The sequence below is a fragment of the Zalophus californianus genome, chromosome 12 (genome assembly GCF_009762305.2).
Source record: "Zalophus californianus isolate mZalCal1 chromosome 12, mZalCal1.pri.v2, whole genome shotgun sequence".
Classification (NCBI taxonomy): Eukaryota; Metazoa; Chordata; class Mammalia; order Carnivora; family Otariidae; genus Zalophus; species Zalophus californianus.
Window position 1 is genome coordinate 86,898,008 of NC_045606.1, and position 23,878 is coordinate 86,921,885.

At 41.1% G+C, this 23,878-nt stretch overlaps 1 protein-coding gene across 2 annotated transcripts in view; it reads left to right on the top strand.

Moving 5' to 3' along the window:
- EXOC4 (exocyst complex component 4) overlaps window positions 1-23,878 on the top strand; it is a 718,447-nt gene that overhangs the window by 98,106 nt on the left and 596,463 nt on the right. For both annotated transcript variants that reach the window (XM_027573746.2, XM_027573747.2), the window contains exon 7: window positions 3,754-3,928. In XM_027573746.2, the coding sequence (XP_027429547.1) occupies window positions 3,754-3,928 (175 nt within the window). The remainder of the gene's footprint in view (window positions 1-3,753; window positions 3,929-23,878) is intronic.

Sequence of the window (23,878 nt, forward strand, 5' to 3'; positions counted from 1 at the left end):
TTTTTAAAATAGACATACTGAGATACAATTCACATACTTCACAGTTCATCCATTGAAAGTGTACAGTTCAGTGGTTTGTAGTGTATCCACAGGGTTGTGCAACCAGCACCACTGTCTAGTTCCAGAATATTTTTGTCCCCCCCCCCAAAATAAACCCCATATGCATTAGTAGTCAATTCCCACTCAGGTAACTACGGATATATTTTCTTCCTTTATAATTTGCCTATTCTGGGTATTTTATATAAATAGAGTCATAAAATACGTATTCTTCTGTGACTTTTTTTTTTTTAAAGATTTTATTTATTCATTTGAGACACAGAGATACAGAGAGAGAGAGAGCATGAGCAGGGAGAGAGGCAGAGGGAGAAGGAGAAGCAGGCTCCCCGCTGAGCCAGGAGCCCGATGTGGGGCTCGATCCCAGGACCCTGGGATCATGACCTGCGCCGAAGGCAGATGCTTAACCATCTGAGCCACCCAGGCGCCCCGCTTCTGTGACTTTTCTTACGTAGCACATTTTCAAGGTTCATCCATGTTGTAGTGTGTCCCAGCACTTCATTCCCTCTGATAGCCAAATTATAATCTGTTGTACAATTATACATTATGTTTGTCCATTGATGAGTCAATGACATTTGGATTATTTCCATTTTTACACCTTTACTATTGTAATATTTTACTCTTAGGAGTAATACTGCCATGAGCATCTGTGTACAAGTTTCTGCGCACACATACGTTTTCATTTTTCTTGGGGATATACCTAGGAACAGAATTCCCAGTTTCATATTTTAAAAAACTGCCAAACTGGTTCCCAGAGCAGCTGTACCATTTTACATCCCCACCAGTACTGTATTGAGAGTTCCAGTTTTTCTCAACATCCCCAACAACACTTTTTATCGCTTGCCTGTTTGAATATAGCCATCCCATGGGCTGAAATGGTATCTTACGGTTTTGACTTGAATTTCTCTGATGTTGCATGTCTTTTGTTTGCCTGTTGGTTATTCATATATCTTCTTTGGAGAAAGATTTTCAAAACCTTTATCCGTCTTAAAATTTGGTTATTCATCTTTTTATTATGAGTTATAAGAAATCTTTAGATAGGCTAGATACAAATCCTTTTCAGATAAATGATTTTCAAATATTTTCACCCATTTTGTGGGCTGTCTTTTCACTTTCTTGATGGTATCATCTGTAGCACAGAAGTCTTTAATTTTGCTGTAAGAACTGTGGCTTTTACTAATGTTGCCATGCTTGTGCTGTGTGGTAAGGCAGAGGAGAGTGTCCCTGTCTTTGAAATGGGTCGATGTTTCAAATGTAGGTAGAGCTGCAACCTGACTCTCTCCACTTTTGGCCTGTTTCTTCTCCCTTCTTTCTTCCCTGTGTGGTCTCTCTTACGACTGTGATGGTCATACGACAACAGGTCTGTCTTGGCCTTGATCGTTCGGGACTGAGGGAAACTGGCAATGTGTCAGCATTTTATCAAAGGATTGCTGTTTCCGTGATATTAATAGTTACCACAAATCTCATCTTAAACCTCAATTCCCTGATCCATCTCTTTTCTAAGTAGAGCACTGCCCCTGGTTGCTGAACTGCTCTTGTCCTTGAGTGGCCATCAGGGTGTGCAGTCATGGAGCTTAGTGGTCCTGGAGATGATCAGACAGCAGCACCCCTCCATTCAGAGGAGCCACTTCTTTTCCAGTGTTTTCTGCTTCATTGCTGGTTTGCAGGCCTGTACCTGGAGCTTCATGCCATTGGGCAGTTGGACAGCAGTGTGCCTCAGGCTTCTGGATGTCTTGGATCAATAAGATTTCAAGAACTGTTAGCATATAGTATAAGGTTATTTTTAGTTTTGTCAAGTAAGGACATTTGGCAGTGTATTGCCATCGTGATAGAAAATGAGATATTCCTATCAAGAGAGTACCAAAAATACCAAATGAATTTATTTTTGTGAAAAGTTGATATATGTTCCTATTCTTCTTATGTTGCTGTCTATCCCTGAAAAATACCGTGTGGTCTGTGGATCGATATTTGGGAACCGTAAGGCTTACATACTTAACTTAAATCTTTATTTGAAAAGTAGAACCTTAACTTAATCAGGAATTTACTCTGTATGATGCCAGATACCAGTTTTATATAGATCATTTCCCTACGCTGAATTAACTGTTTTGGCTGTTATGTTAGACACATCCTCCTCTGTACCCTCTGCTGATATTTGAGAATTTCTCCTGTAACACAGATGAGAAAGAATTGTTTTAGGTATATGTGAGTATAAATATGATCTGACCTTTAAAAGATTAAAAAAAAAAACATCATTCCAAAGGTAGAATGGCTCCTATTTACAAATACAGTGTTTAATTTCTGGATTATGTGTGTTCTAAACTGGGAGTGCTACATAAATTTTTATTGATTCTGTCTCATCTAAATTAAAATGTCAAACAGATATTAGGGTTTTATCATAAGATAGTTATTGGCTATCACACTGGCACATTAATTATAGTAATTGGGCAGTAAAGTAGCCATAGGAATAGATAATAGGCTATACATTTTGATGAAATTGTAGTTACAACCTCTTATTTATGGTAATAAAATCTTGTTAATTGACATTGCTGACAAGCTCTTTTGCTTTCCTTTTCTACTTTTCAGGTTGGTTTGTAAGTCTGTTTAGGAACTCTGAACTGAGAGCCCACAATACACAATACACAATAAAGGTCGCATTTCAGAATTTTCTAGACTCATTCATGGTATACACATTAAATTCAGCAAATATTTACTGATCATGTTTTTAAATGCTCCTAAGTATACGGAGATGTATAAAGCAGTTTCCCACATTGAAAGACTAATATTGAAGAAGGGAGGCAAAACATCTCTATATAAATACCTGTGACCCACATTTATTGAGTTACATATATGAGCCCCATGTAAGTACCTGACGAGTGGGATAAAATACACGTTCAGAGGAGGAAAGAATGATTCCAAGCCTAGGTGATCAGTGAAGCTGTAAGGCTGAGTGATAGAGGAATTACTTCGAATTTCTGACGTAAAGCTTCAAGCTTTCTCTGAATACACATTTACATTCTAGAGCTATAGCAGGAGGTACGTGGTTAAATGCACCGACAGGGAAACCAGCTTTTGTTCTAGGCTCAGCTGCTGTGCAACCTCATTTAGTGTCCTTGAGTATATAAAATTGATGAAATAATATGTGTCCAGCATCTCTCACTATGAAAACTGAGATAATGCAGATGCCTAAGCTGTTTCCTGTGGTGAAAGTCAGATTGCTTGGCAGGTGTGTATTTTTTTTTCAGGCAACTTAGGCCATACATCTGAATGGTAGGCACAGCTTTCCATGACTAAAAGGATTAGCATCCTTACCAGAGTGCCCAATTTATTGCTGGAAAATAGCATGTTCTGTGTAACATCAGAACTGTTGTCTGAAAAATTGCCTGAATTTCTCGGAGAAACTGCCTATGTGAATACAGAGTAGTAGTGTGGTGATCGCTGAAGTTTGATAAAAAGGAAACATGAGCTTTTACTGCTGGTTTAGGGATGTTACAGCTGGTTTTTAAATTCTTGCATCATCTCCATTTAATAGCAGAGGAAACTGAGCTTTAGACTTCAAAAGTTGCTTCTACAACTGTTGGACATCAATCTGTGGAAATCTGATGCGCTGTTTCCGTGGTTGATGGTTTTCGTGCAGGCCATTGTAAGCCATCTTCATGTGCGTGCGTGTGTGGATGTAAATACTATCTGTTTTTTTACCAGGTTGCTTCTAGAACTGCTGGAGTTGCTCTTTGACAAGTTTAATGCTGTAGCCACTGCACACTCCGTGGTCCTGGGGTACCTGCAGGACACAGTTGTGGCTCCACTTACTCAGCAGGAAGACATCAAATTGTACGATATGGCGGACGTGTGGGTGAAGATCCAAGATGTTCTGCAGGTGAGGTCCTTTTACAAATATGGTGCCATCTTGCTTTGGAATAACAGGTTGGGATGAAAATCTGCCACCTAAAATATTCCCTTACTCACAAACAGTGAGAAAGCAATGTTGCTATTTAAAGGTGATGCTGCTGATGTCATCAACTTCTATCATCTTCAAAAAAGACCTTTTAACTTTTTTTTGCCAGGCTTTAAAATTAGGAGATTCTCAATATGTAGCAAGCAAGGATGTACAGTATTTGGCTTTCTGTTGTAACGTACTTGACTTCACTGGAATTAGTCTTTTATTAAGGCAATCAATATTAAAATATTCTTAAACAGTGTTTTATAAACATGTAGCTTAGTTTTATGACCATTTTCCTACAGTCGTCTCTTGCATATATTGGGGCAAATGACAGGTAAAGAGCTTGTTTTGAGAGATGGAAATAACCGTAAGGTATAAATGTATCACTTTGATTTGTTGAAGATTGGAGAAATGTTATTACTCTTTGGTATGATGATGCAGAGATGGTATTTAGAAATTTTATTATATTTCCTCTCCATGTGCTAGGAAAATATATTTGATTTGACTAGATGAGAATTGGAAATACGATTAAGAGTTAGCTGAAGCAAATTTGACATAGCCAAATGGAAGTGACTTGGTTAGATAGTACCTACTAATATGAAAAAAATTAAGTATATGTAGGAAATTGAAAAATATAACTGTGTAGGAATGAAATTACTTGCATGGCAAATAGGAGTATTTGCAGGGAAAAATAAATCATGAATGTAAATTTTAGTCATTTTTAAGAGTGTAAGGTGTGTCCTGTTGGATTGAATGATGGATTCTTGGTTTTCATTCATTAGACATTTTTTTTGGTGCATTCCATCTGCTTTATTGATGGCTCAGTGAAAAGAATATAGGTTGCAACTACATGCCCTGGGTTCCTTTTGCTGCTTTCTCTATTACCATGTGTCCATAGTAGGTGCTCGATGAATATTTGTCTATTGAATAAAATATCTTTATTGCTTAGAAACTGGTTCTTTAACGTTTTATATCTTGATTTACTAATATCATGGATATATGTGCTTTTCCCACAAACGTATCCCATGTTTATTTTAAGGATGCAATGAGATAATAGACTTAAAAGCCATTTCAAAAATAGTTAGAATGAGGGACTTTTGGTTCTAGGCATGGTGAAGTTACTTCCTGTTGTAAGCAGCTCTAAAACCAGATGGACTCAGGCAGTCAGCACATTCATTTGAGAGCGGAGAACATAGGAAGTAAATCCCACATTCATCCCGACTTCCTCTTGGGGGACACCTTTCATGCTCTGGCATAGGAAACTGAAATCAAGGCAGACAGCAGCAGGCTGAGATGAATTGGGGATGTGGAGGCAGCTAGAATCTGTGGGTTAGGATGGTGGAGGTGGAGAAGAGGGAATTGCACAGAGGAGGTGCCCCATCAGTCTGAAAAGAGTGCCATTGGGCCTTTGGTCAAATATGAAGCTGTGAAGATGCATCACAAGGTTTGGCAGAAAATGGCCATCATGGGACTGTATGTTGAATGGCAATTCCAGATGTTGCCAGATGCTTAGGACTGTTGGAGTTCAGAGTGCCCAGAGTGGGTGAACTTGCTGAGCACCCTGTTCTTTCAGATGTGGCCTCAGAAAGGTTATGTTGTGGCAAGAGGACTGTTCTGGCTGTAGGGTAGGAGTTACTCTAGATCTTGCATAACCAAGTCTCCACAGCATCAGCCTGATCCACCTGTACATTTGCTGCCTGGCGGAGCAAAACTCACTCCAAAGTAAGACAATCCACCTTTTTAGTAGTGAAGCATCCACAGTGTCCAGCATACATTTATGCTTGTAAAAACAGAAAAATGCAACTCTAACTGGGACTTAAGAAATTAATAAAAATTAATATCTCAAATGAAAAACTTACCGGGTGGCTTTAGCTGCAGATTGCCTGTTATAGAAGAAAATATCAGAGAACTTGAAGATGAATCAATTGGAATGATCCAAAATGAAGCACAGGGAGAAAGTGGACTGCAAAGAAAACTGAACAAAGCCATATTATCTATGAGGGGGCAGTATCCTGCAGTTTAACATTTTGTAGTTGCAGATACAGAGGAGAGGGGAGAGAGTTATTGGGGCAGAAAATTCTCAGAAGAAATCATGACCAAAAATTTCTAAATTTGGTGAAAAAACATAAACCCACAGGTCCAAGAAGCTCAACAAATCCTAAGCAACATTAACACAAAGAAAACCAGTACCTAGACACATCATCATCAGGTTGCTGGAAACCAAAGAAAAAAGTCTTAAAGATAGCCAAAGGAAAAAGACACAGTGCTTAGAGGAACCAGTGATAAAAATGTCCACTCACTTCTCAGTGGCATTTTCTTTTTTTTAAAGATTTTATTTATTTATTTGACAGAGAGAGACACAGTGAGAGAGGGAACACAAGCAGGGGGAGTGGGAGAGGGAGAAGCAGGCTTCCCGCGGAGCAGGGAGCCTGATGCGGGGCTCGATCCCGGGACCTAGGATCACGACCTGAGCCGAAGGCAGACGCTTAACGACTGAGCCACCTGGGCGCCCTCTCAGTGGCATTTTGAAGAACATACTCCTATCTTTTTGGGTTTGTCCCTTTGGGTTTAAGACATCCTCTTTAAATATAAAGATACAGTTTGGGGCGCCTGGGTGGCTCAGTTGGTTAAGTGTCTGACTCTCGATTTTGGCTCAGGTCATGATCTCAGGGTTGTGAGATTGAGCCCAAGGGCAGGCTCTGTGCTGGGCGAGGAGCCTGCTTAAGATTCTCTCTCCCTCTGCCCCTCCCCCCCATCCCCGCTTGCATACTCTCTCTCTGTCTCTCTCGAATAGATAGATAGATGGATAAATAGATAAATATAGGTAGATTAAAAGTATATGAATAGAAAGAGAGTTACCATGGAATACTAGTAATTTGTATTATGCAAACATGTTGGACACTATTAGAATACGTGGTATTTCATACTTTATAAATTCCTATGATCTCTGATATTTGACCAACTTAGACTACTGTTGTAAGTTGAAAACCACTTTTAAGTCTATTAGGATGGTATTTATAATACTATCACGAAGAATTAATTATGGTTATGAACAAAGTAAGATATGCCTTACTTATCTCTACTTAGTTTGAATTTGTCCAACATACACAGTTCCCACACTTTTGAAAACAAAACCCCACCAACTTGTATTAAAAATGTTTATAATATACTAAGGAACTTTAAGTCCCATCAGACAGGAACAGCTGAGATGTAAATATGATTTAAAATATATGTTTGTGGCTTTATGAAATGACTTATACCTTTCACCTATTTGGTTTCAAATGAAGTGATTTGGGGATCTTACCTTCATATTATGATTTGAGTTGTTTTGCCTACTTAAACAGCTTTATTGAGATAATTTACATGGCATAAGATTCATGCATTTAAAGTATAGATTTCAGTGGTTTTTAGTAAATTTATGGAGTTGTACAACCATCACCATGATATAATTTTAGAATATTTTCAACACTCTAGAAAGGAACTTTGTGTCTATTAGCAGTTACTTCCTGTTCCCCGCTTTCACACCCCCAAGATGTGTTTTAAGACGTTTATAAAAGAAGTCTCAGTTGTGTGTTGTAGCTCTCAGTAAGTCGGTAGTACCCAAATCATGCACTTGGAAATACTGTTACTATTTGATGTTAATGTGTTCATGTGTCATTGACATAAGCTATTTGACAGTTAAAGAATATCAAACTAAAACTGATCTAATACTACAGGGTGAGGTGTCTCACATAGAAATATTTCATTTCATTTATTGTGTTTAATTGGTTTGAGATCAAGGTACGACTGTGTTCTTTGCTTCTTTCCTTTCTTATAGTCCATTTTTCTCCTCTTATCTACTTTGCTGCCCCCATTTTTTGTTTTCTTAGACATATGTTGGAAGAATGACCTTGGTCACGACTTGAATTAATCTGCGGTTGTTTCTTAACTATCTATTCTACTCGTCTTTATTAAGCCACAGATTTGAGAAATGAAGCATTTTTGAATAAGAAGTTCATCTAAATATTTTCAGTTGTTATACAATAAAAATTATTTTGCAACTTTTAAATTGTTTTTAGCTCTCTGTATTTTCTGGTTCCTTCAAAAATTCTTTTCGGTCACAGGTTACTGAGTGATATTAGGCTGTTACCCATCAATAAACTGGGTGTATGCAGTGGAAGGCACACAAATGAACTGATGTCGCTAGATATAAGAAGGCATTTGGCACAGTGTGTCATATAATTGTGCTGAAACATGTGGAATGGACCAATAGAGGGTTTTGGGGTTGATGATGAGCTGATTCCTGGAGTCACAGGAGGGGGGAGGAGATAGCAGTGGTTCTCCAGGTACTTGGAACGGCAAGTGAGATGGTGTTATGTGGCTCAGAGGGAATGGACAACGGTCTTCGGAGATAAGCGAGAAAAAGAATGGCTGAGCTGTAAGTGACAGCTTCTTCTGTGGACTAGGTAAGTTTGGCTAGGTGGATTGGGCGTGGCTTGTGGAAGGCCCTTAGTGCCATGTAAGGCATTTGTGATAATTTTCAGACTGATGGTTTCTGAGGCAGGGTATGCATTTAACTTACCCAGCCCTTGATTCCTAACCCCCTCCTAGACCTTCTGAATAAGAATCACTGTGGATAAGGACTGGATTCTGTTGTTTCTGTTTTTGGTGGTGGTTTTTTGTTTTGTTTTGTTTTTTAGGTCCTAAGGTGATTCTGTTCTATTTATTTAGGATCCTCTAATTGGGAACCATTGCTTTGGGCCAGTGTTCCCTGAGAACAATATTAAAAGTGCAGATTTTTATCCCTACCTTATACTTACTAAATTATAAAGTCTAGGGATGCAGCTGTATGATCTGTGTTTTAACAAGCCCTTCAGGTGATTTGTATTCGTGCTGAAGTTTGGGGACCTTTGTTTTCAGTAATATTGGACCACTGGGGATTTTGATCGGGGTAGGATGAGATGAAGTAGGATTAGTGTGCTGGCATTGAAAAGGACTGAGCAGAGTGGCTAGAGACTTAACGCAGGGAAACTGTTTGTAGGCAAGTGGAGAGTCTGTGGATGATATTACTTGGGTATTGTCTAATAGTGAAATAAACAAGACACACTTTCATGGGGCATGGTAAAGGAATACAAGGGGGAGAAGGATTTGTAAACCTTTCGGGAGTCTTCAACACCCAGAAAAATCTGTATTATTACAGATTTTATTATTACAGAATTATAGAAATTCTGTAATTATTATTACAGAAATTATAGAAAAATCTATAATACCATGTAGTCGGCTCAGGAATCTGATTTCCAGTGTGACAGATATTTTAACGGTGGTTTAGTATTAAGTTATTGGGGGCAGCTGTGTGCTAGGTATTAGGAAATAAAGATGAACACAAGATGGAGAGCTCACTGGTGAAGTGAGGAGGAGCCTGCAGCGTATGTTTCTCCACCAAATTCACTGTTAGACATTTGGCAGGAGTAGTAACACGGGAGAATGTGTTTTTATTTTTTATTTTTTTTTCCTAAACCAACATGGAGGGTTTAAAAAAGACTCTTGGTTTAAGTTCCGTGTAGAGTTTTCTGCTTAGGCCAATTTTGTTTTTACATCCTTGTTGTGCACCAGCTTGAGCAGAGGTGATGGCATTACACGGTGAATGGAGTTCCGTGCATAGAGTTTGGGTTTCAGCATTTCTTTGAATGGGAGATGTTTCTTGCTGACAAATTGAAATGTTCTTTTGTTTATTAAATCTTGGAAGAGAAAATAATTTTTGATCTTTTTAAAGACTTCAGCAGCTTTTCTCCCCTGGAACCTGGGCTTTCCCTGGCTGGAAGAATCCATCCTGCAGTTGAAAGGCTCGTTTGTCTCAGCATGTTTGTGTCTGGAGACAGCCTTGTGAGGAGACAAGGCTGCAGTCATCCTAGTAACAGGGTGTCAGAGTTTCGTCCTGGTGTCAGCTCCGTGACCACACACCGCTGCACTCCTTTTGCAGTTTTACGCTCTTTTTGAAACTGTGATAATAGAAGTACATGTTTTTGTCCTTCTGAGCAGTGGCAGCATCTTCCAAAATGTCACCTACTTGGTGACATGCCTGTCATCCTGTTGGCTGCACATTTTCAAGTGCATAAGACTGTGGTACGCTTGAAACAAAATATTCTATTTCTTGTGGAATTCTGCCCAACAGGAAATGAGAGGATCACTTTGAACAGGTGTTAGGGTGCTAAAAAAAAAACAAAAACAATCTCCTTCTTTCCTATCTCCTTGCAACACCAACTGCCCGTTTAGCTATTATTGGCTGGAAGGTGAAACCCCGTGGTGTGCTAAGCAGGGCTGTCTAGGTGGGTGACGGCAGTGGCTTCTCATTACACTGTTTACCACTGACAGTGACACCCGGAACAAGTCAATTCACGTTTTTGTGCCTTGATCTCTCTTTCTGGAGATCAACACAGAATGTAAAATCATTTTACTTTTGCTAACTGCCACATAAATGTTTAAATAGTGATAAAATTAGGCTCATACAGAGAGAACTTGAAGTTTGCTGTCAGGTAAGAAAATGCACAAATCTTACTGGTATTGATCCATGACCTGGAGGAGTTTTTCAAGGAGAAAAATGTGATTTCTATTTTGAATCCAGGTCTGAAACTAGGTTATTCTTAGGTTTGGTTTCATTTGATATTTTGTTAGCTGAGGATTCCAGACCTTAAAGTAAAACCCGCTTTTTTCAATATTCCAAGCCAGATAACTTGTCGGATTATCCTTGCAGAAGTAGTTTTTCTTCACTTTTCAGCCTTTAAAACTTTTTGATAGCCTCTATTTTGGGTGGCATATAGTGAAGTCATTGCCAGCCATGCCATTGCATCTCCAGAGAGGTGCTTTTGCTCCTGGAAGTTTTGTCGTGTCTTGTCAATGGGTGGTATGCTGCCCGGTGAACGGAACTGAGTTTACATTAGAAAGTTAAATTAGAAATCTTCCTCGAAATTGGAGCCAGTTTCCATAGCATATCACCCTGTATTATTTTATGTTCACTACTGTTAATGTTTAAAGTAGGAACTGATGGGCTGCCAAGGAGATCCTCTGGCTCCTGGTACAAATGTGGCAAGTGCTAAGGTGTCTCATGCCCAATGAAACCTGAAGTGAATGTCATGGACATCTTAATACATTGGGCCAAAGTCTCTAATATAGTAGCTTAGCAGCAGATACTCCAGAATAAGCAGATCTGGTAGAAAGTCTGTTCTCCTTAAATTCCTTGTTTCCCAGGTAGAGTCTGCTTAGATCTTGGTCTAGCAGGAGAAATGGCAGCCTACCGCTTCCAAAGCTTATTTCCCTCTCTGGTTTTGTCTGAGATTTTAGAGGCTGGAGCGTTGTAAGTCACGTGCCCATCAGGCTTGTACTGCTACTGATGCTGTAAGGGTCCCTATGAAGATGGTGTGCTTATCAGGGTGTGGGGTACCTGGGCTGAGGCTCGGGGCCTGCTAGGAACCAGGAGGTCCTATACTAAGTGGTGAGGATTCCAGCGAGAATTCCTTGCGCGCTCCACTTCTGGAGAGCCTGTTTCCGTAGGATTCCAGTTGATTCTAATGCACATTCCCAGTTGAGAGCCAGGATTAGAGGTTTGGTCATATTTAAACCAAAGCTATTAAAGACAATCGTAAGGAATAAGAAAATTATAAAAAGTGAATTTAGTTTAATTTTGAAAGATAGGTCACTGTTGCGTGTTTAGACGTGTCTGTATTCCATGACAACAAATGATGAGATGTTGAAACTCCATATAGATGGGGGAAAATGCTTTAGTATACACACATTTTAAAGGGAAAAGAAAAACTAAATGATTGTGCCGTCACCGATCTCCGTTCACAGATTTTGAACAGCTTTATTTAGGGTAGCAGCCCAAGGACAGCTAGCAGGTAATTCCTGTTTTTGACTTGAATAGTTGAGAATTGGACAAATACGTTATTTCATTCAAGACTGTGTTTAGGATTGGAAGCAATTGTACCAGAATATTTTTTACTGTTATTAAGAATGGGGGGGGGTTGTGTGTTGCCCCCCCCAGAGATGAAAGAGATTTTAAGAGAAGAGTGAATTTTCAAAAACCTTTTAACGTCGACTCTACCAAACAGAGAGCCGTAAGTCAGGGTGGAGTTTCGGACCGGAGTGGCTGGGGGTTAGGATCGGGAAGATGGTGCTTTTGTGCCTGTTACATTTGAGGTATTGGCAGAAGATCCCCGTAGAATTGTGTTACCCCAGGGGACTAGAGATAGAGCACAGGAAGCCAGGCGAGGGATTAGGGAAGGAGATAGACATTTAGGGATCATCTGTCTGCCTGGGGATAACAGCCGAAGCAGGAAAATGGACCGGCCCAGAAACTCAAGAATGTTAGAGCGAAGTGAGTACTTTCCTTACGTGGTTCGTCGGCTCAGTTAGCTCTCCACAGTTGCCACAAGCAGCATATTACACAGCCCCTAGAGACTGGAGTTTCTTTCAGGATGCCACGTCTTGCCTTTCGTTTGCTTCTGCAGTTTTTCATTGTGTGCAGGTGATAGGAGGGCAGATTGTTGAGCAGGACCCACATGCTGTTCAGGCCAGGGGTGGTAGCTTTCGCAAGCTGGCGATTCCCTCGGGGATGTGGACAGGCAGCTTGGAGAGTGAATAACAGCTTGTGTTAACAGGTCCAGAAGTGAGCCTGGAAGGAAGGGAAGACGCAGAGTGAGCAGGGCAAAAAGTATATTTGGCCAGCCATAAGGAAAAGACCTTGGAGTTGAGGTGACTTGATATTTCTTTCCCTCGTGATCCCTGTGTTTGCCAGCCTGGCTGACACCGTGGCCGAGAGCCCGGTAGTGAGGGTGGGCACCACGAGTCTCTTGGTGCCCTGTCCTGTTCCTGTTGTCTTGCGTCCATCAGAACTCCAGGGAATGTGGTTAGTGGGAAGGCACTAAAATTATAGATTGGCCTAAAGAAGGCCTTCCTAACTCAAAGTATCTTAAGAAAACCTGTTATTCAGATATCTGTCTTAAGCTTTTTAAGAGCATCGTATTCACCCATCTGTGTTTTACGTATGTATTACCTAGTTGTAGAAGGACAGACAGAGTAAGTTTTGCTGTCAGATCTGTGTCGGTAATACAGTGAGGCACTGAAAAAGATAATGGGCCCTTCACAGGGGAATTTTCCTAAAAATCCCTTAAATTTTTAAATCCTTAATAAGATTATGTATCAAATTTTATAGCATTCAAAGCTTACAATTATTTTTTTTTAGTAGTTCTGGGCTTCCTGGAAATATTTGTTGGTGTTGCCAAAGAGTTGTCACACTGGTGAGGGGTATGAACTTTTTTGGTTTAGCTCCCTACAAGTTTTGAAGGATTTTGAAAATACAAAGTGAACAATGACAACAAATTCCACCACTTGGGATGGGATTCCATCTCAGAAAAAGAGGGGTCGCCGCCAAGCAACTACAGCAGCTGACAAAACTCCGCACCAAACAGCCAGTCTCACGGGGGTGATGAACGACAGCACGTTAGCTATGTGCTAGCAACGTGATACGGCAATGCAGAAGGCCAGCACTGGTTTTGGCTGTTCCGCACAGCACCGCATCTCCGCGTGGAGCTGGGGCCCGGCATCCCTGCTTACCCGGTTCCGGTGAGGCGGCATCCCAGATGCTCTGTTGGACACGAGTGCTTTGGAACGATAGACAAATGTGTGGAAGTCCTGAGCAGAGCGTCTGCAGTGACTAAGGACTTGAGATGAGGCAAGTTCCGGGGATTTTTAGAGGAACTGGCATGTTTAGGAATGAGCACAGACGCAAAGAGACGGTAGTCTTTTTGGAGATTGGATGGTACTGAAGAAATACCGTCATTTTAAAGTTCGTCACTCACAACAGAGTTACGAGTGCTCAGTAGTTGGCATTGCTTTAGTACAGAACACGTCGGCGGGGTTACTCAAGCTCTTTCACAGATAGCTGCAAAGTAAAATTACGTTCTTGTTTTTTGTCAACTGTGTTTTTTATCAAGAGAGGAATGGGTACGGCAGTGCCTGCTATTCTGGGAAAAAGGAATATAAACTAATAACCGATCATGTAGCTCAGGTGCTTTTGATTGGAAATACAAATGCAAAAGGTAGACTTGGGAACAATGAAGGTGAGACTTTACAACTCTTAAAAATTCGAATAAGAAATAAAGGAATTATTTACTTTCCACACCAGTCGGGGTGAGCGCAGCAGAAAGAAAGAAGAAACACAAACTGTAAACCGACTGTCGGGAAATCCTTCCATGGTGAGAACTATTGGGCTGCAGGATAGTCCCCCAGGAAAATGGGGTTGAATTTCCTTGGGCATTGGATCCTGACAGAATTGAATGTGTATCACTAGGGAAATAGACTGAATATCCCTGCAGGCTTTCTCATTTCTTCTCTGATTCTGGTCCTTGCTGATGATCTATTCACCCACTGTGCTTAGAAATACCATCTCTTGTTTTTCTCCACACAGGCACATTTTAGATGCTCTGCTGATTGGCATAGGGTACGGTGGAGATTCACTGCCCTGAGGTTGACCCGGTTCTATAGAACAATTCTTCTTTGTGGGATGCAGCACAGGTAGGGTCACTAGGGTCCCTTACTGAAGGCAGATAAACTTGGTGGAGTAGGCTGGTGTGAGAGTGTCAAGGTGTTCTTCAGAGCTACCTAATAATCCAGTAGGGTTGCCAGCTGGCCTCCCAGGGGTGCTTTGGGAATAGGAGAGTAGTAGGCATGAATACCAATTCAACCTCCCCCCCCACCCCCCAGGATTTTACTGTAAAGAAAAAGGATATTCAGTAGGCTAGATGACCACAGATTCGTCCTGTGTCCTGTAGAAATGTGATACTTTTATTAAAAAAATTTTTTTTAAATATTTTATTTATTTATTTGAGAGAGTGAGTGCACATGCAAGAGAGAATATGAGCGGTGAGGAGGAGCAAAGGGAGAAGCAGACTCCCCGCCCAGCAGGGAACTCAATTCGGGGCTGGATCCGAGGACTTCGGGATCATGACCTGAGCTGAAGGCAGAAGCTTAACCAGCTGAGCCACCCAGGCGCCTCGAAATGTGGTAATTTTAAATTCTTGCATGGGAAAGGGCTCTTGAAGAACAGCTTGACTCCCTATGCTGTGACGTTGATGGATGCGCCAGGCTTTGGAGCAGCATCGTTGCATAATCAAAGAAGAAACTGAAAATACAAACTAAATATTAGGTCATTACAAATGGCCTGCTTCCCTGTAATAAACTTTTTTGTTGGATAAGATTATTTTCTTAGGTTGGCATTTAGATGCCTCCACAATTGGGATGAGCCTACCCTTCCATGCTTAGTTTTACACTTTTCCTGTAGAAATGCTCTGGTTAAATTAGTGTCTCTGCCCTTGAAGTTGGACTCTGTCCTTTTTCGCACCAGTATTTTGCTTTATCCTGCACATCTTTCCCACCGTCTTTGCCCGCACGCCTGAATGCCTTCTCTGCTGTGCTCCAGTCAGCTCTGTCTTACCCATGAGGCACCCATAATCTCCTTTCCAGAACTCATTGCGCTTCTTGTTTTTACTACTCATTTGACATCTCTCATAGTTACTTCTTTTCCTCTACTGAATCCACATCTTTTCTTCTCAGGCAGGTAAAAGTTCTCTGGAGGACCATTTCTCACAGTTTTTGATTCCTTTTTCAGCTCGTATTTTGAGATAAGGGACATTGTTTATTAATGGTTGTCCCCCCCCCACCCCAGAACTTGGCAAAGCTTAGGTACAGTATGTACCTAATATTTTTTGAATGAATGAGTAGTTGATGCCCAATAGATACTGATTGATTTAGGATTGAATTTTAAATGCCTTGTGAATGGGATAAACTTTGTAGATTTAAAAATCAGGTAGCAGAGGAATCATAAAACTGAAGATTTGCTATGTTCCCAGGAGACCGTTTCATCCTCTTTCTCTTAAACTGGACGGTAGTTAAATCATTTCCAGGATTTCTGTTGGCCAGGCCGATGAGCTCAGGCTTCCAGATAAGGGGCGTGAATAATGTTGGCAAGAGAAACCATTAATAATGGAGACGATCAGAGTACCGCTCCTAGCTAACCCAGGCCCATTCACTGGCATCATTTTTAATGCGGGTGTGACAACACGTTTGGAAGAATGGTGACAGATTTGGTAATGGGTTAAGTCAAAATGAGACTATCCAAAATTGTCCTTAGTTCTTTGAGGGGGGGGTAGAAAAAGGGAGAGATTTTACATTTTGATTTTTCATTTCCATTTTCTCATCCTTAGGAAAGTTTTCCTGCATATCTTCCTATAAATGAACTGCACTGGCTGTAAATCAAATCCACTTCTTTCGGTGATATCTTTTGTGTGTAATTACCTTCTTGAAGTGTTAAGTCTTTCTTTAGAATCATCAGGGCTTGTATTATGTAATTCTTTTGAGTAAATGCCATTTAATCAGAGCATGCATTTCACCTGAGGGGCAGCTGCAAGTGAGTGGCGTGGAGGTGGTCCCTCCGAGTATAGTTTTTGAAGTGTTCTATGGTCTTCTGGGAGATGAGGTGCAGTAGAAGTGTAAGGTTTTTATTACAACTCCCTATTATGCAGAAAGAACCATGCTAACATCGATATTGATGATTCTTTTGCATAATCAAAGAATTAAGCAAAAAAGTCATATTAATTTTCAGCTCCATTAGAGATGCAAGAATCAAAAAAGATGTTTGCCAAATGGGAAGGGACTAAATTGGTAGGAAAAAGAAATTTTAATTTCAAGCTTCAAGAGAATGTTACAAATGTAGCATAAAAAAGGCTCCTACCCAGAGTGCCTCACAGTGGCCTTTTTAAAGACAAGCAAAGTTACGGGGGGGGGGGGGGGGGAGTAAAAGAATATGAAATTAAAATTGCTATAATTCAGTCAGTTTATCATAGTAAATTACTTCAGAGAGCCTCAATTTGAAGATGTCCAGCTAGTCTGTGGTAATTAGTATAATTTTGTCATGGTCACCAAGTCTTTATATTGCTGCTGGTCAAATAGCAGTACTTTTCCCCTTTTTTTTTTAAACCTGGTAGTAATTGAGATGATGATAAATCCATTTACTTGTGGAAAGGTGAAGGTGAAATTCCTAGGGCAAAATAGGGGCACTTCAAATGTGCAGTTTAAAGAAAGTTTGCGTTTTTAATATAAAATAGTCTTATAATTTTCCTCTACCTACACAGAAACTCCATTCCGGTATGTGGGAGCAGCTGTTGTTCATCTTCTGGGGTCATTAATCAGAGGACTAGAGGGGTAGGAAAGTGTATGCCATGGAGAGCAGAGCCCTTTTCTTGAAAACAAAAACCCGGAGGCAACCGGAAGAGCTTGGGAGAACCCTCATCTTCTAGACCTATAATGTTCTTGGTTTTCTATCTCCTCTTATCTCCATTCATGACCGACTGGGTTCCAATAGGGTATGAGCAGTTCACGGTGTTTAAAGGGCAAGTGAACAGGATCCCAGAACTGTGGTGTTTTGGAATGAGCTGAGATTATTCATATTTAGGCCCCATGTGACTCTGAAGGCAGTGAGTTTTATTGCTCAAGTGAAAAAAAGGAAAAAAAACTTATACATACACACACAGTATTTAGAAAAGAAAAAGCCATCTGTTCATTCTGCTACATTTCTGTGGGGATTTAATCCGACCTGAATCGCTTGGGATTTGTACGGAATAAACCTGCACGAATATTTTATGATAAAGAGTGCCAGGGGGTATGGAGGGGCACCCCAAACTTTCTCTTTAGGGGCTGGTTAGCTCAATTCAGCTGATGCTGTCTTTTTTTTTTTATTGCCTGTGTACATGGCCAACAGTTGTTTTTTTATTTTTTATTTATTTTTTTTTAAGTAAGATTTTATTTATTTGACAGAGAGAGACACAGCGAGAGAGGGAACACAAGCAGGGGGAGTGGGAGAGGGAGAAGCAGGCTTCCCGTGGAGCACGGAGCCCGATGTGGGGCTCGATCCCAGGACCTTGGGATCATGACCTGAGCCAAAGGCAGACGCTTAACAACTGAGCCACCCAGGCGCCCCAGCAGTTGTTTTTTTAGTGTTAGCCTTTTCTGACTCCTTCTGGAAGAGGTTCGTTCCTTTATCTTAGCATGAAAAGTTCTCAGGGTAGACAGGGGCATCAGGAATGACTTTAGACAGACCAGTGGTTACAGTGTGGTCCCCAGACTAGCATCATCAGTCACTTGCGAACCCGTTAGAAGTACAAATTGTAGGGCTCTGTCTCAGACACACTGACTGAGAAACTCTAGGAGGATGGAGTTCTGTGATCTTTGTTTTAACAAGCCTTCCTGGTGATTCTGATGTGCAGGAGAACCATGGAATTTTAGACACGAGGGTATAAAAAGGAAATAGTGGTGTTACTTCAAGAAACTTAAGCACTCATACTCACTTAAGCTAATGACTGTGACCCAGGCCAAGCCTTAAATATGTTCTTTTTTTCAATCCTCACAGCATTTCGGAGAGCTTGGTGGTATTATACCCATGCTCACGTGAGGACTATGTCCTCATGATTGGTAAACAGTAGAGCCAGGCTTTGGATCCTGGTCTGATTTCGATGTTTATTTTCTTAACTACTATTAAATAAGGAGATTTTAAAAAGAATGATTGAAGTGACTACTATAGTGACTTTTTCCTCCCAAAGATTTTATTTATTTATTTTTTAAAACAAATTTTCCTAAGGATTTTATTATTTATTTGAGACAGAGAGATACAGAGAGAGAGAGAAGCATGAGCAGGGGAAGAGGCAGCAGGAGAGGGAGAAGCAGACTCCCCGCTGAACGAGGAGCCTTAATTGTGGGGCTTGATCCCAGGAGCTGGGATCATGACCTGAGCTGAAGGCAAACGCTTAACTGTCTCAGCCACCCAGGCGCCCCTTATTTATTTATTTTAGAGAGCGAGAGAGCAAGAACATGTGCGCGGTGGGGGGGAGCAGAGGGAGAGAGGGACAAGTACCTCCGCGCTGAGCACAGAGCCCAGCTTGGGACTTGATCTGATGACCCTGAGATCACAACCTGAGCCGAAATCAGGAGTTGGACGCTTAAACGACTGACTGAGAGCCACCCAGGCTCCCCTGTAGTGACTTACATTAGGGAGGCACTAAGACGTTCCACAGTAAGTTGGGTGCCAAGAGCAGCCCAGGGTGTAAACCTAGAACCCTGTTCTGTCGCATCTCTGCCTTTATTTCCTTGTATTCATTTAGGTAGCCTAAAATTTCACTGGAAAACAGGCTTCCTCCTGGGAGCCTTGATTCCTTGGATGACTGGCTTCCCCGCAGAGTGTGCCACCCCTTTTGTGGCAAAGCTTTTGCTTCAAAACTGGGAAAATTAGCATTGTGGTGTGACTTTTTCAAAGTCCTCATCGCTATTCAATAGAAGAGCTGTAGTTTATTTCCATTTATGTGAGTGTTGCATGACTGAAACTTTGCTGCCGATCTTTCAAAGAGCAAAGAAATACAAAGTAACCAAGACGTGGAAGCTCACTTTTATGTACATTTTTATCGGAGTCCATTTGCAAACCTAGAGTATTTGTTTGACTTGTAACTTTGCTGTTTGTCACAACCATCATGGCTTCATCCATCTCAAGCCTTGATTCATTACAGCCTTTGAACCAGCCAGGATCTATCGCAAACAGAGCCAGGCTTGCCATCTTATCTAAGCCCGGACATATCCTTTGCTGTTGTTTGTTTCCCACCCCACCCCCCACCCCACCTGTCACCTAAAAGTCGCAGGCTCTGCAGCTGAATTAATAGCTCTTTTTTTTTTTAAAGGCATGCATTTTTTTTTAAAGATTTTTATTTATTTATTTGTCAGAGAGAGAGAGAGAGAGAGAGAGCACAAGCAGGGGGAGCAGCAGAGGGAGAGGGAGAAGCAGGCTCCTCACTGAGCAGGGAGCCCGATGCAGGACTCGATCCCAGGACCCTGGGATCATGACCTGAGCTGAAGGCAGACGCTTAACGACTGAGCCACCCAGGTGTCCCGAGTTAATAGCTTTTGATCTATTAGCATTGAGGACGACTTCTTTGTTTTTTTAATCTATAAACCAACACTGTGTCCTCTCTGGGCCAGGCACTCAGTAATTTCATAAAGAATTAATAGTTTGATCCTTATCTTTCTGTCTTTCCCTATTATTGTCATGCCTGCCCTCTATTAGTCCATTTATCTTTCAGTATTTGTAATTCCCCCTTCTCTTCCTCTGAGCCATTGTACTTGTCATTCCCCTAGGGCAGATCCCCCGTCCTCTTTTTCTCTCTAAACCTAATCTCTCCATTAATAATTAAAACATTTAAAAATTACAGCTAACATTTACTGAGTGTTTACCACATGCCACTGTGCTTAAACCTAGTACTTCACGGACATTATTCCATTTAATCCCCACATTGATAATGCCATTACTCTTAGTTTTAGGTGACAAAAGCAAGATTTAAAGAAGTCTAGTGACTTGCCTCACTATTAAGTGGTGAGATCAAGATTCACACTCTGCTTTGTCTAATTCCAGTTAGACGCTTAACCACTATAATGAGTTGTCTCCATTGTTTTTCAGCATTTATCTAAATGTGTATGGCTTTGTCTGCTCCTCTTTACTGTGGTATTTTGCTCATATATTAAGCTTCATATGCTTGTTGCAGTTGGAAAAAGAAAAAATGTCTAGAGACTACTAGGCAGGCCCTCCAGGCCAGAACTTCTGCACATAAAATCTCAAGAATCTTCCAGTGGAGGGACCTGAATATCACACATAGGAGGCCATAATGGGCTACAACCTCCTGGGTTACGATTTATTTCACAGAGGTCAAACTGCCTCCTCACTCGAGTTCATACTTAAGTTTGGGTGCCATTTTCAGTGGATTCTAATGTAGGGGCAAGGAGAAGGGTGCATACATGGCTCTGTGAGGAAGTAGGGCTGTATCAGCATTTTCATAGTTGAAGCAGTTCCTTTCAATCCAGGATCTTAGTGGCTTTGTATACTCACTTGTAAACCCTTTTCTGTAGTTCACACTTGCTCTCTGCATTTGCTTTGGTCAGTTGTGTTGAGCTTCTGGTGTAGCCTACAGCAGAGTGGGCCTGATCTTCATTTTACTTAAAATTTCCTCTCCAGACATTCCCTAGTAACCCCCTCTTTTCTTTAAGTGAAGTTTACAGCAGGGGCCAAAAGCCGAGCAAGACCACTGAGTTTTTCTTGTCCTCCTTTGCATATATGTCAGTATGTTATACATTCTCAGTTGAAGGTGTGAGCACCAAAGAGAACTGGATATCTTTCGTTCTTTCAGTGTGAGCCTAACTTGGTGACCTGACTTCCATTTTCTCTAAATGGAATTATTTACATGTATTTCCGAGGATGACCTGTGGCTTAATTAGTATCTCTAAACTGATTAGAGAATGTAAAGCGGTATTTAAGTGCTTATTTTTTAATTACATTTATAAAGGTTAAAATATTGATAACTCACCCATCATTACCATCATCATTTAGAATTTGTATACCATTTACATTTCCAAAGTGCTTTACTCATGTAAATTAGCTGGTCCTCCTGGCATTTCTGTAAATTATGTTGGTATTATCCTGTGAAATGTTGACATTTTTAGTTTATAGTTACTATTTTTATTTCAGCCAAACTATAGCTTGTTAAAAGGGTGAAAGTGATTAATAGCGTTTGAGCCTCTAAAGATAAACATTTGTAATACTCTTGAAGGTAAGTAGGGCCTGGAACCACGATGGCTGCCAGGCTGGTAGGTGAGAATGAATTTTTTCTTTGTACAGATTGTGGATCTTAAGTTTTCTCTTCTCCTTCTCTTTCACCTTCTTAACCTGTTTGCCTTTTTCATACAGAATGTGTATACATCATAAGAGTGTATTTTTCACACATTTTCACCAACTGAACATACCCATGTAATCGGCACCCAGGTCAAGAAATAACACACTAGCAGGATCTCTGAAGCTGCCCCTTTGCTTGTTCATTAAGTTCATTTGAGGGCGAGATTCTGCCTTATAGACAAGAGATAGATTGGTATAGCTGGAATTATGGGCATACTGAGTTTCATGCTGAGATGTTTGGTTTATGAAAGCTGTTTTTCTGCAGCTCAGAAATTTTATCTCATCCGTTTATAGTAGTAGCTAATATTCACAGAAAGAGACGCACACCTCCTGAGTGCTGTAGGCAAAATGCAGTGTTGGACCTCACGGGAGCGACGGTGGGCCATTTTAGGGAAGCCTCACGTGGAAGTGGGATTAGAGCTGGGTGGAGAGCTTGGAGAAGAAGGCTGGGATTGAGTTAGGAGAGGGGAAAAGAGGAGGGTAGGAGTGGCAGGTACTCCCGGCGGGGAAAATAGATGCTTAGCATGGGGCACGTTGTGGGGACAGGTAGTACCCCACTTTGGGGGTGGGGAGCCCTGTACAAGCGTAGTCACCCTTCAAACTCGTGAGGTAAGCAGGGGCCCGATTTTTGAGGCTTTTGAATGTCGGCTAAGGTTTCATAGTAAACTGACACTTACTGATTGTTGTCTATGTTAGGCATGGTGCTCAGTGCTTTTATATGCGTTTAGAGTTTATACCCAAGGCACTTGGGGCCGTGGATGCAGAGGTTAGTGGCACTAAAAACATCTGTGCAGCCTAGAGAGAACTGGAGAGCCTGGAGGCAGGAAAACCTCCTTTAGAAGGCCATTGTGGTTGATCTGACATGAGATGATGAGACCTCGGATTAGGCTGGGTTCTGAAATGTGTAAATCCATCTACTTGAAGACCCTGGACCTAGATAATAGAGACTTAAGGTTTTCTTGATTATTTTACATATAATCCAGTAGAACAGTTAACAGGTGATAAGAGTATTTAGTTGGTAGATATTTATCAATCACCTACTGTAGGTACCTCTCTATACCAGGTTTGGTGCGTTGCTCTCTGTGCCCCACTGCTCACTTGGCACTTGTTAGTTTGGGGGCAACCATTTAATAACTGACTTCCTAATATTTATAGATAACCAGTTACGTAGGAGTCACCCTCTGACTGAAGATGATGTGTTACAATGCTTTCCCCTCCATTTTCTTCTTAGGAATTTTTGCTTTTCTTTTTTACAGCTGTGTGTTAATGTCAGGTCATTGAATCTAGTTTAGGGTTTATCATTTTTTTTTTTCTCATTCCATCATTTTAGGAACCAAAGCCAGATTTCTTTGAGGAATTACTTTCGACCTCTTTCTCCCAGTTTTAGCCCTTGTTTGCCATAACCACTCTAAAATTTGTCTCGGGCCCTCCTTCTGTTCCATCACCCCTCTGAGAGGTCTCGTGCCCCTGTTTTGTGTTGGATGGTGGGTTAATAAACTAGGTAATCGGAGGATGAATACCGAGGCAGGTGGCATATATTGCTGGGTGGATGAGTGGGTACGATGGAAAATCGTGGTAGAGAAAAAGAACAGATGCAGGCAGTGGAACGTATACATATGGTGAAAGCAGGACACAGAAAGTGGAAAGATGCAAGACCTGGGAGCGGCGGCATGAGGAGCTGTCTGTAGCCAGAGGGTCCCCGTAGTTGACGTCAGGTTCTGAAACTCATAACCAAGTCGTGCAGGAAGCAGTGGACGTTACAAAAAGGTCTTTCAAGTGTTCTTTCAATTCTTTCAACCACGTGGAAGAGTTGCCATGATTTTTAATATTATTCTGGGTGTGTCTGAGAACCCTATTTTACTGCCACCACTGGTTATGTCTTGTTCCTTGCTGCCATAGTGCACACCTCTTTTTATTGGGTGTTCTGAAAAGATTGAGCCACTTCGTAGTGGCTTTTGTCTTAATGCTGAGCCAGATTTAGGGAACAGTCTTGTCTTCTCTCATATTCAGCCCATTAACTTCCCAGTGATCTTAGTTGTCCTAAAATTTGGTCTTTTGTAACATGGACAGTTTTATGTTCTTTAATAATTAGAGGA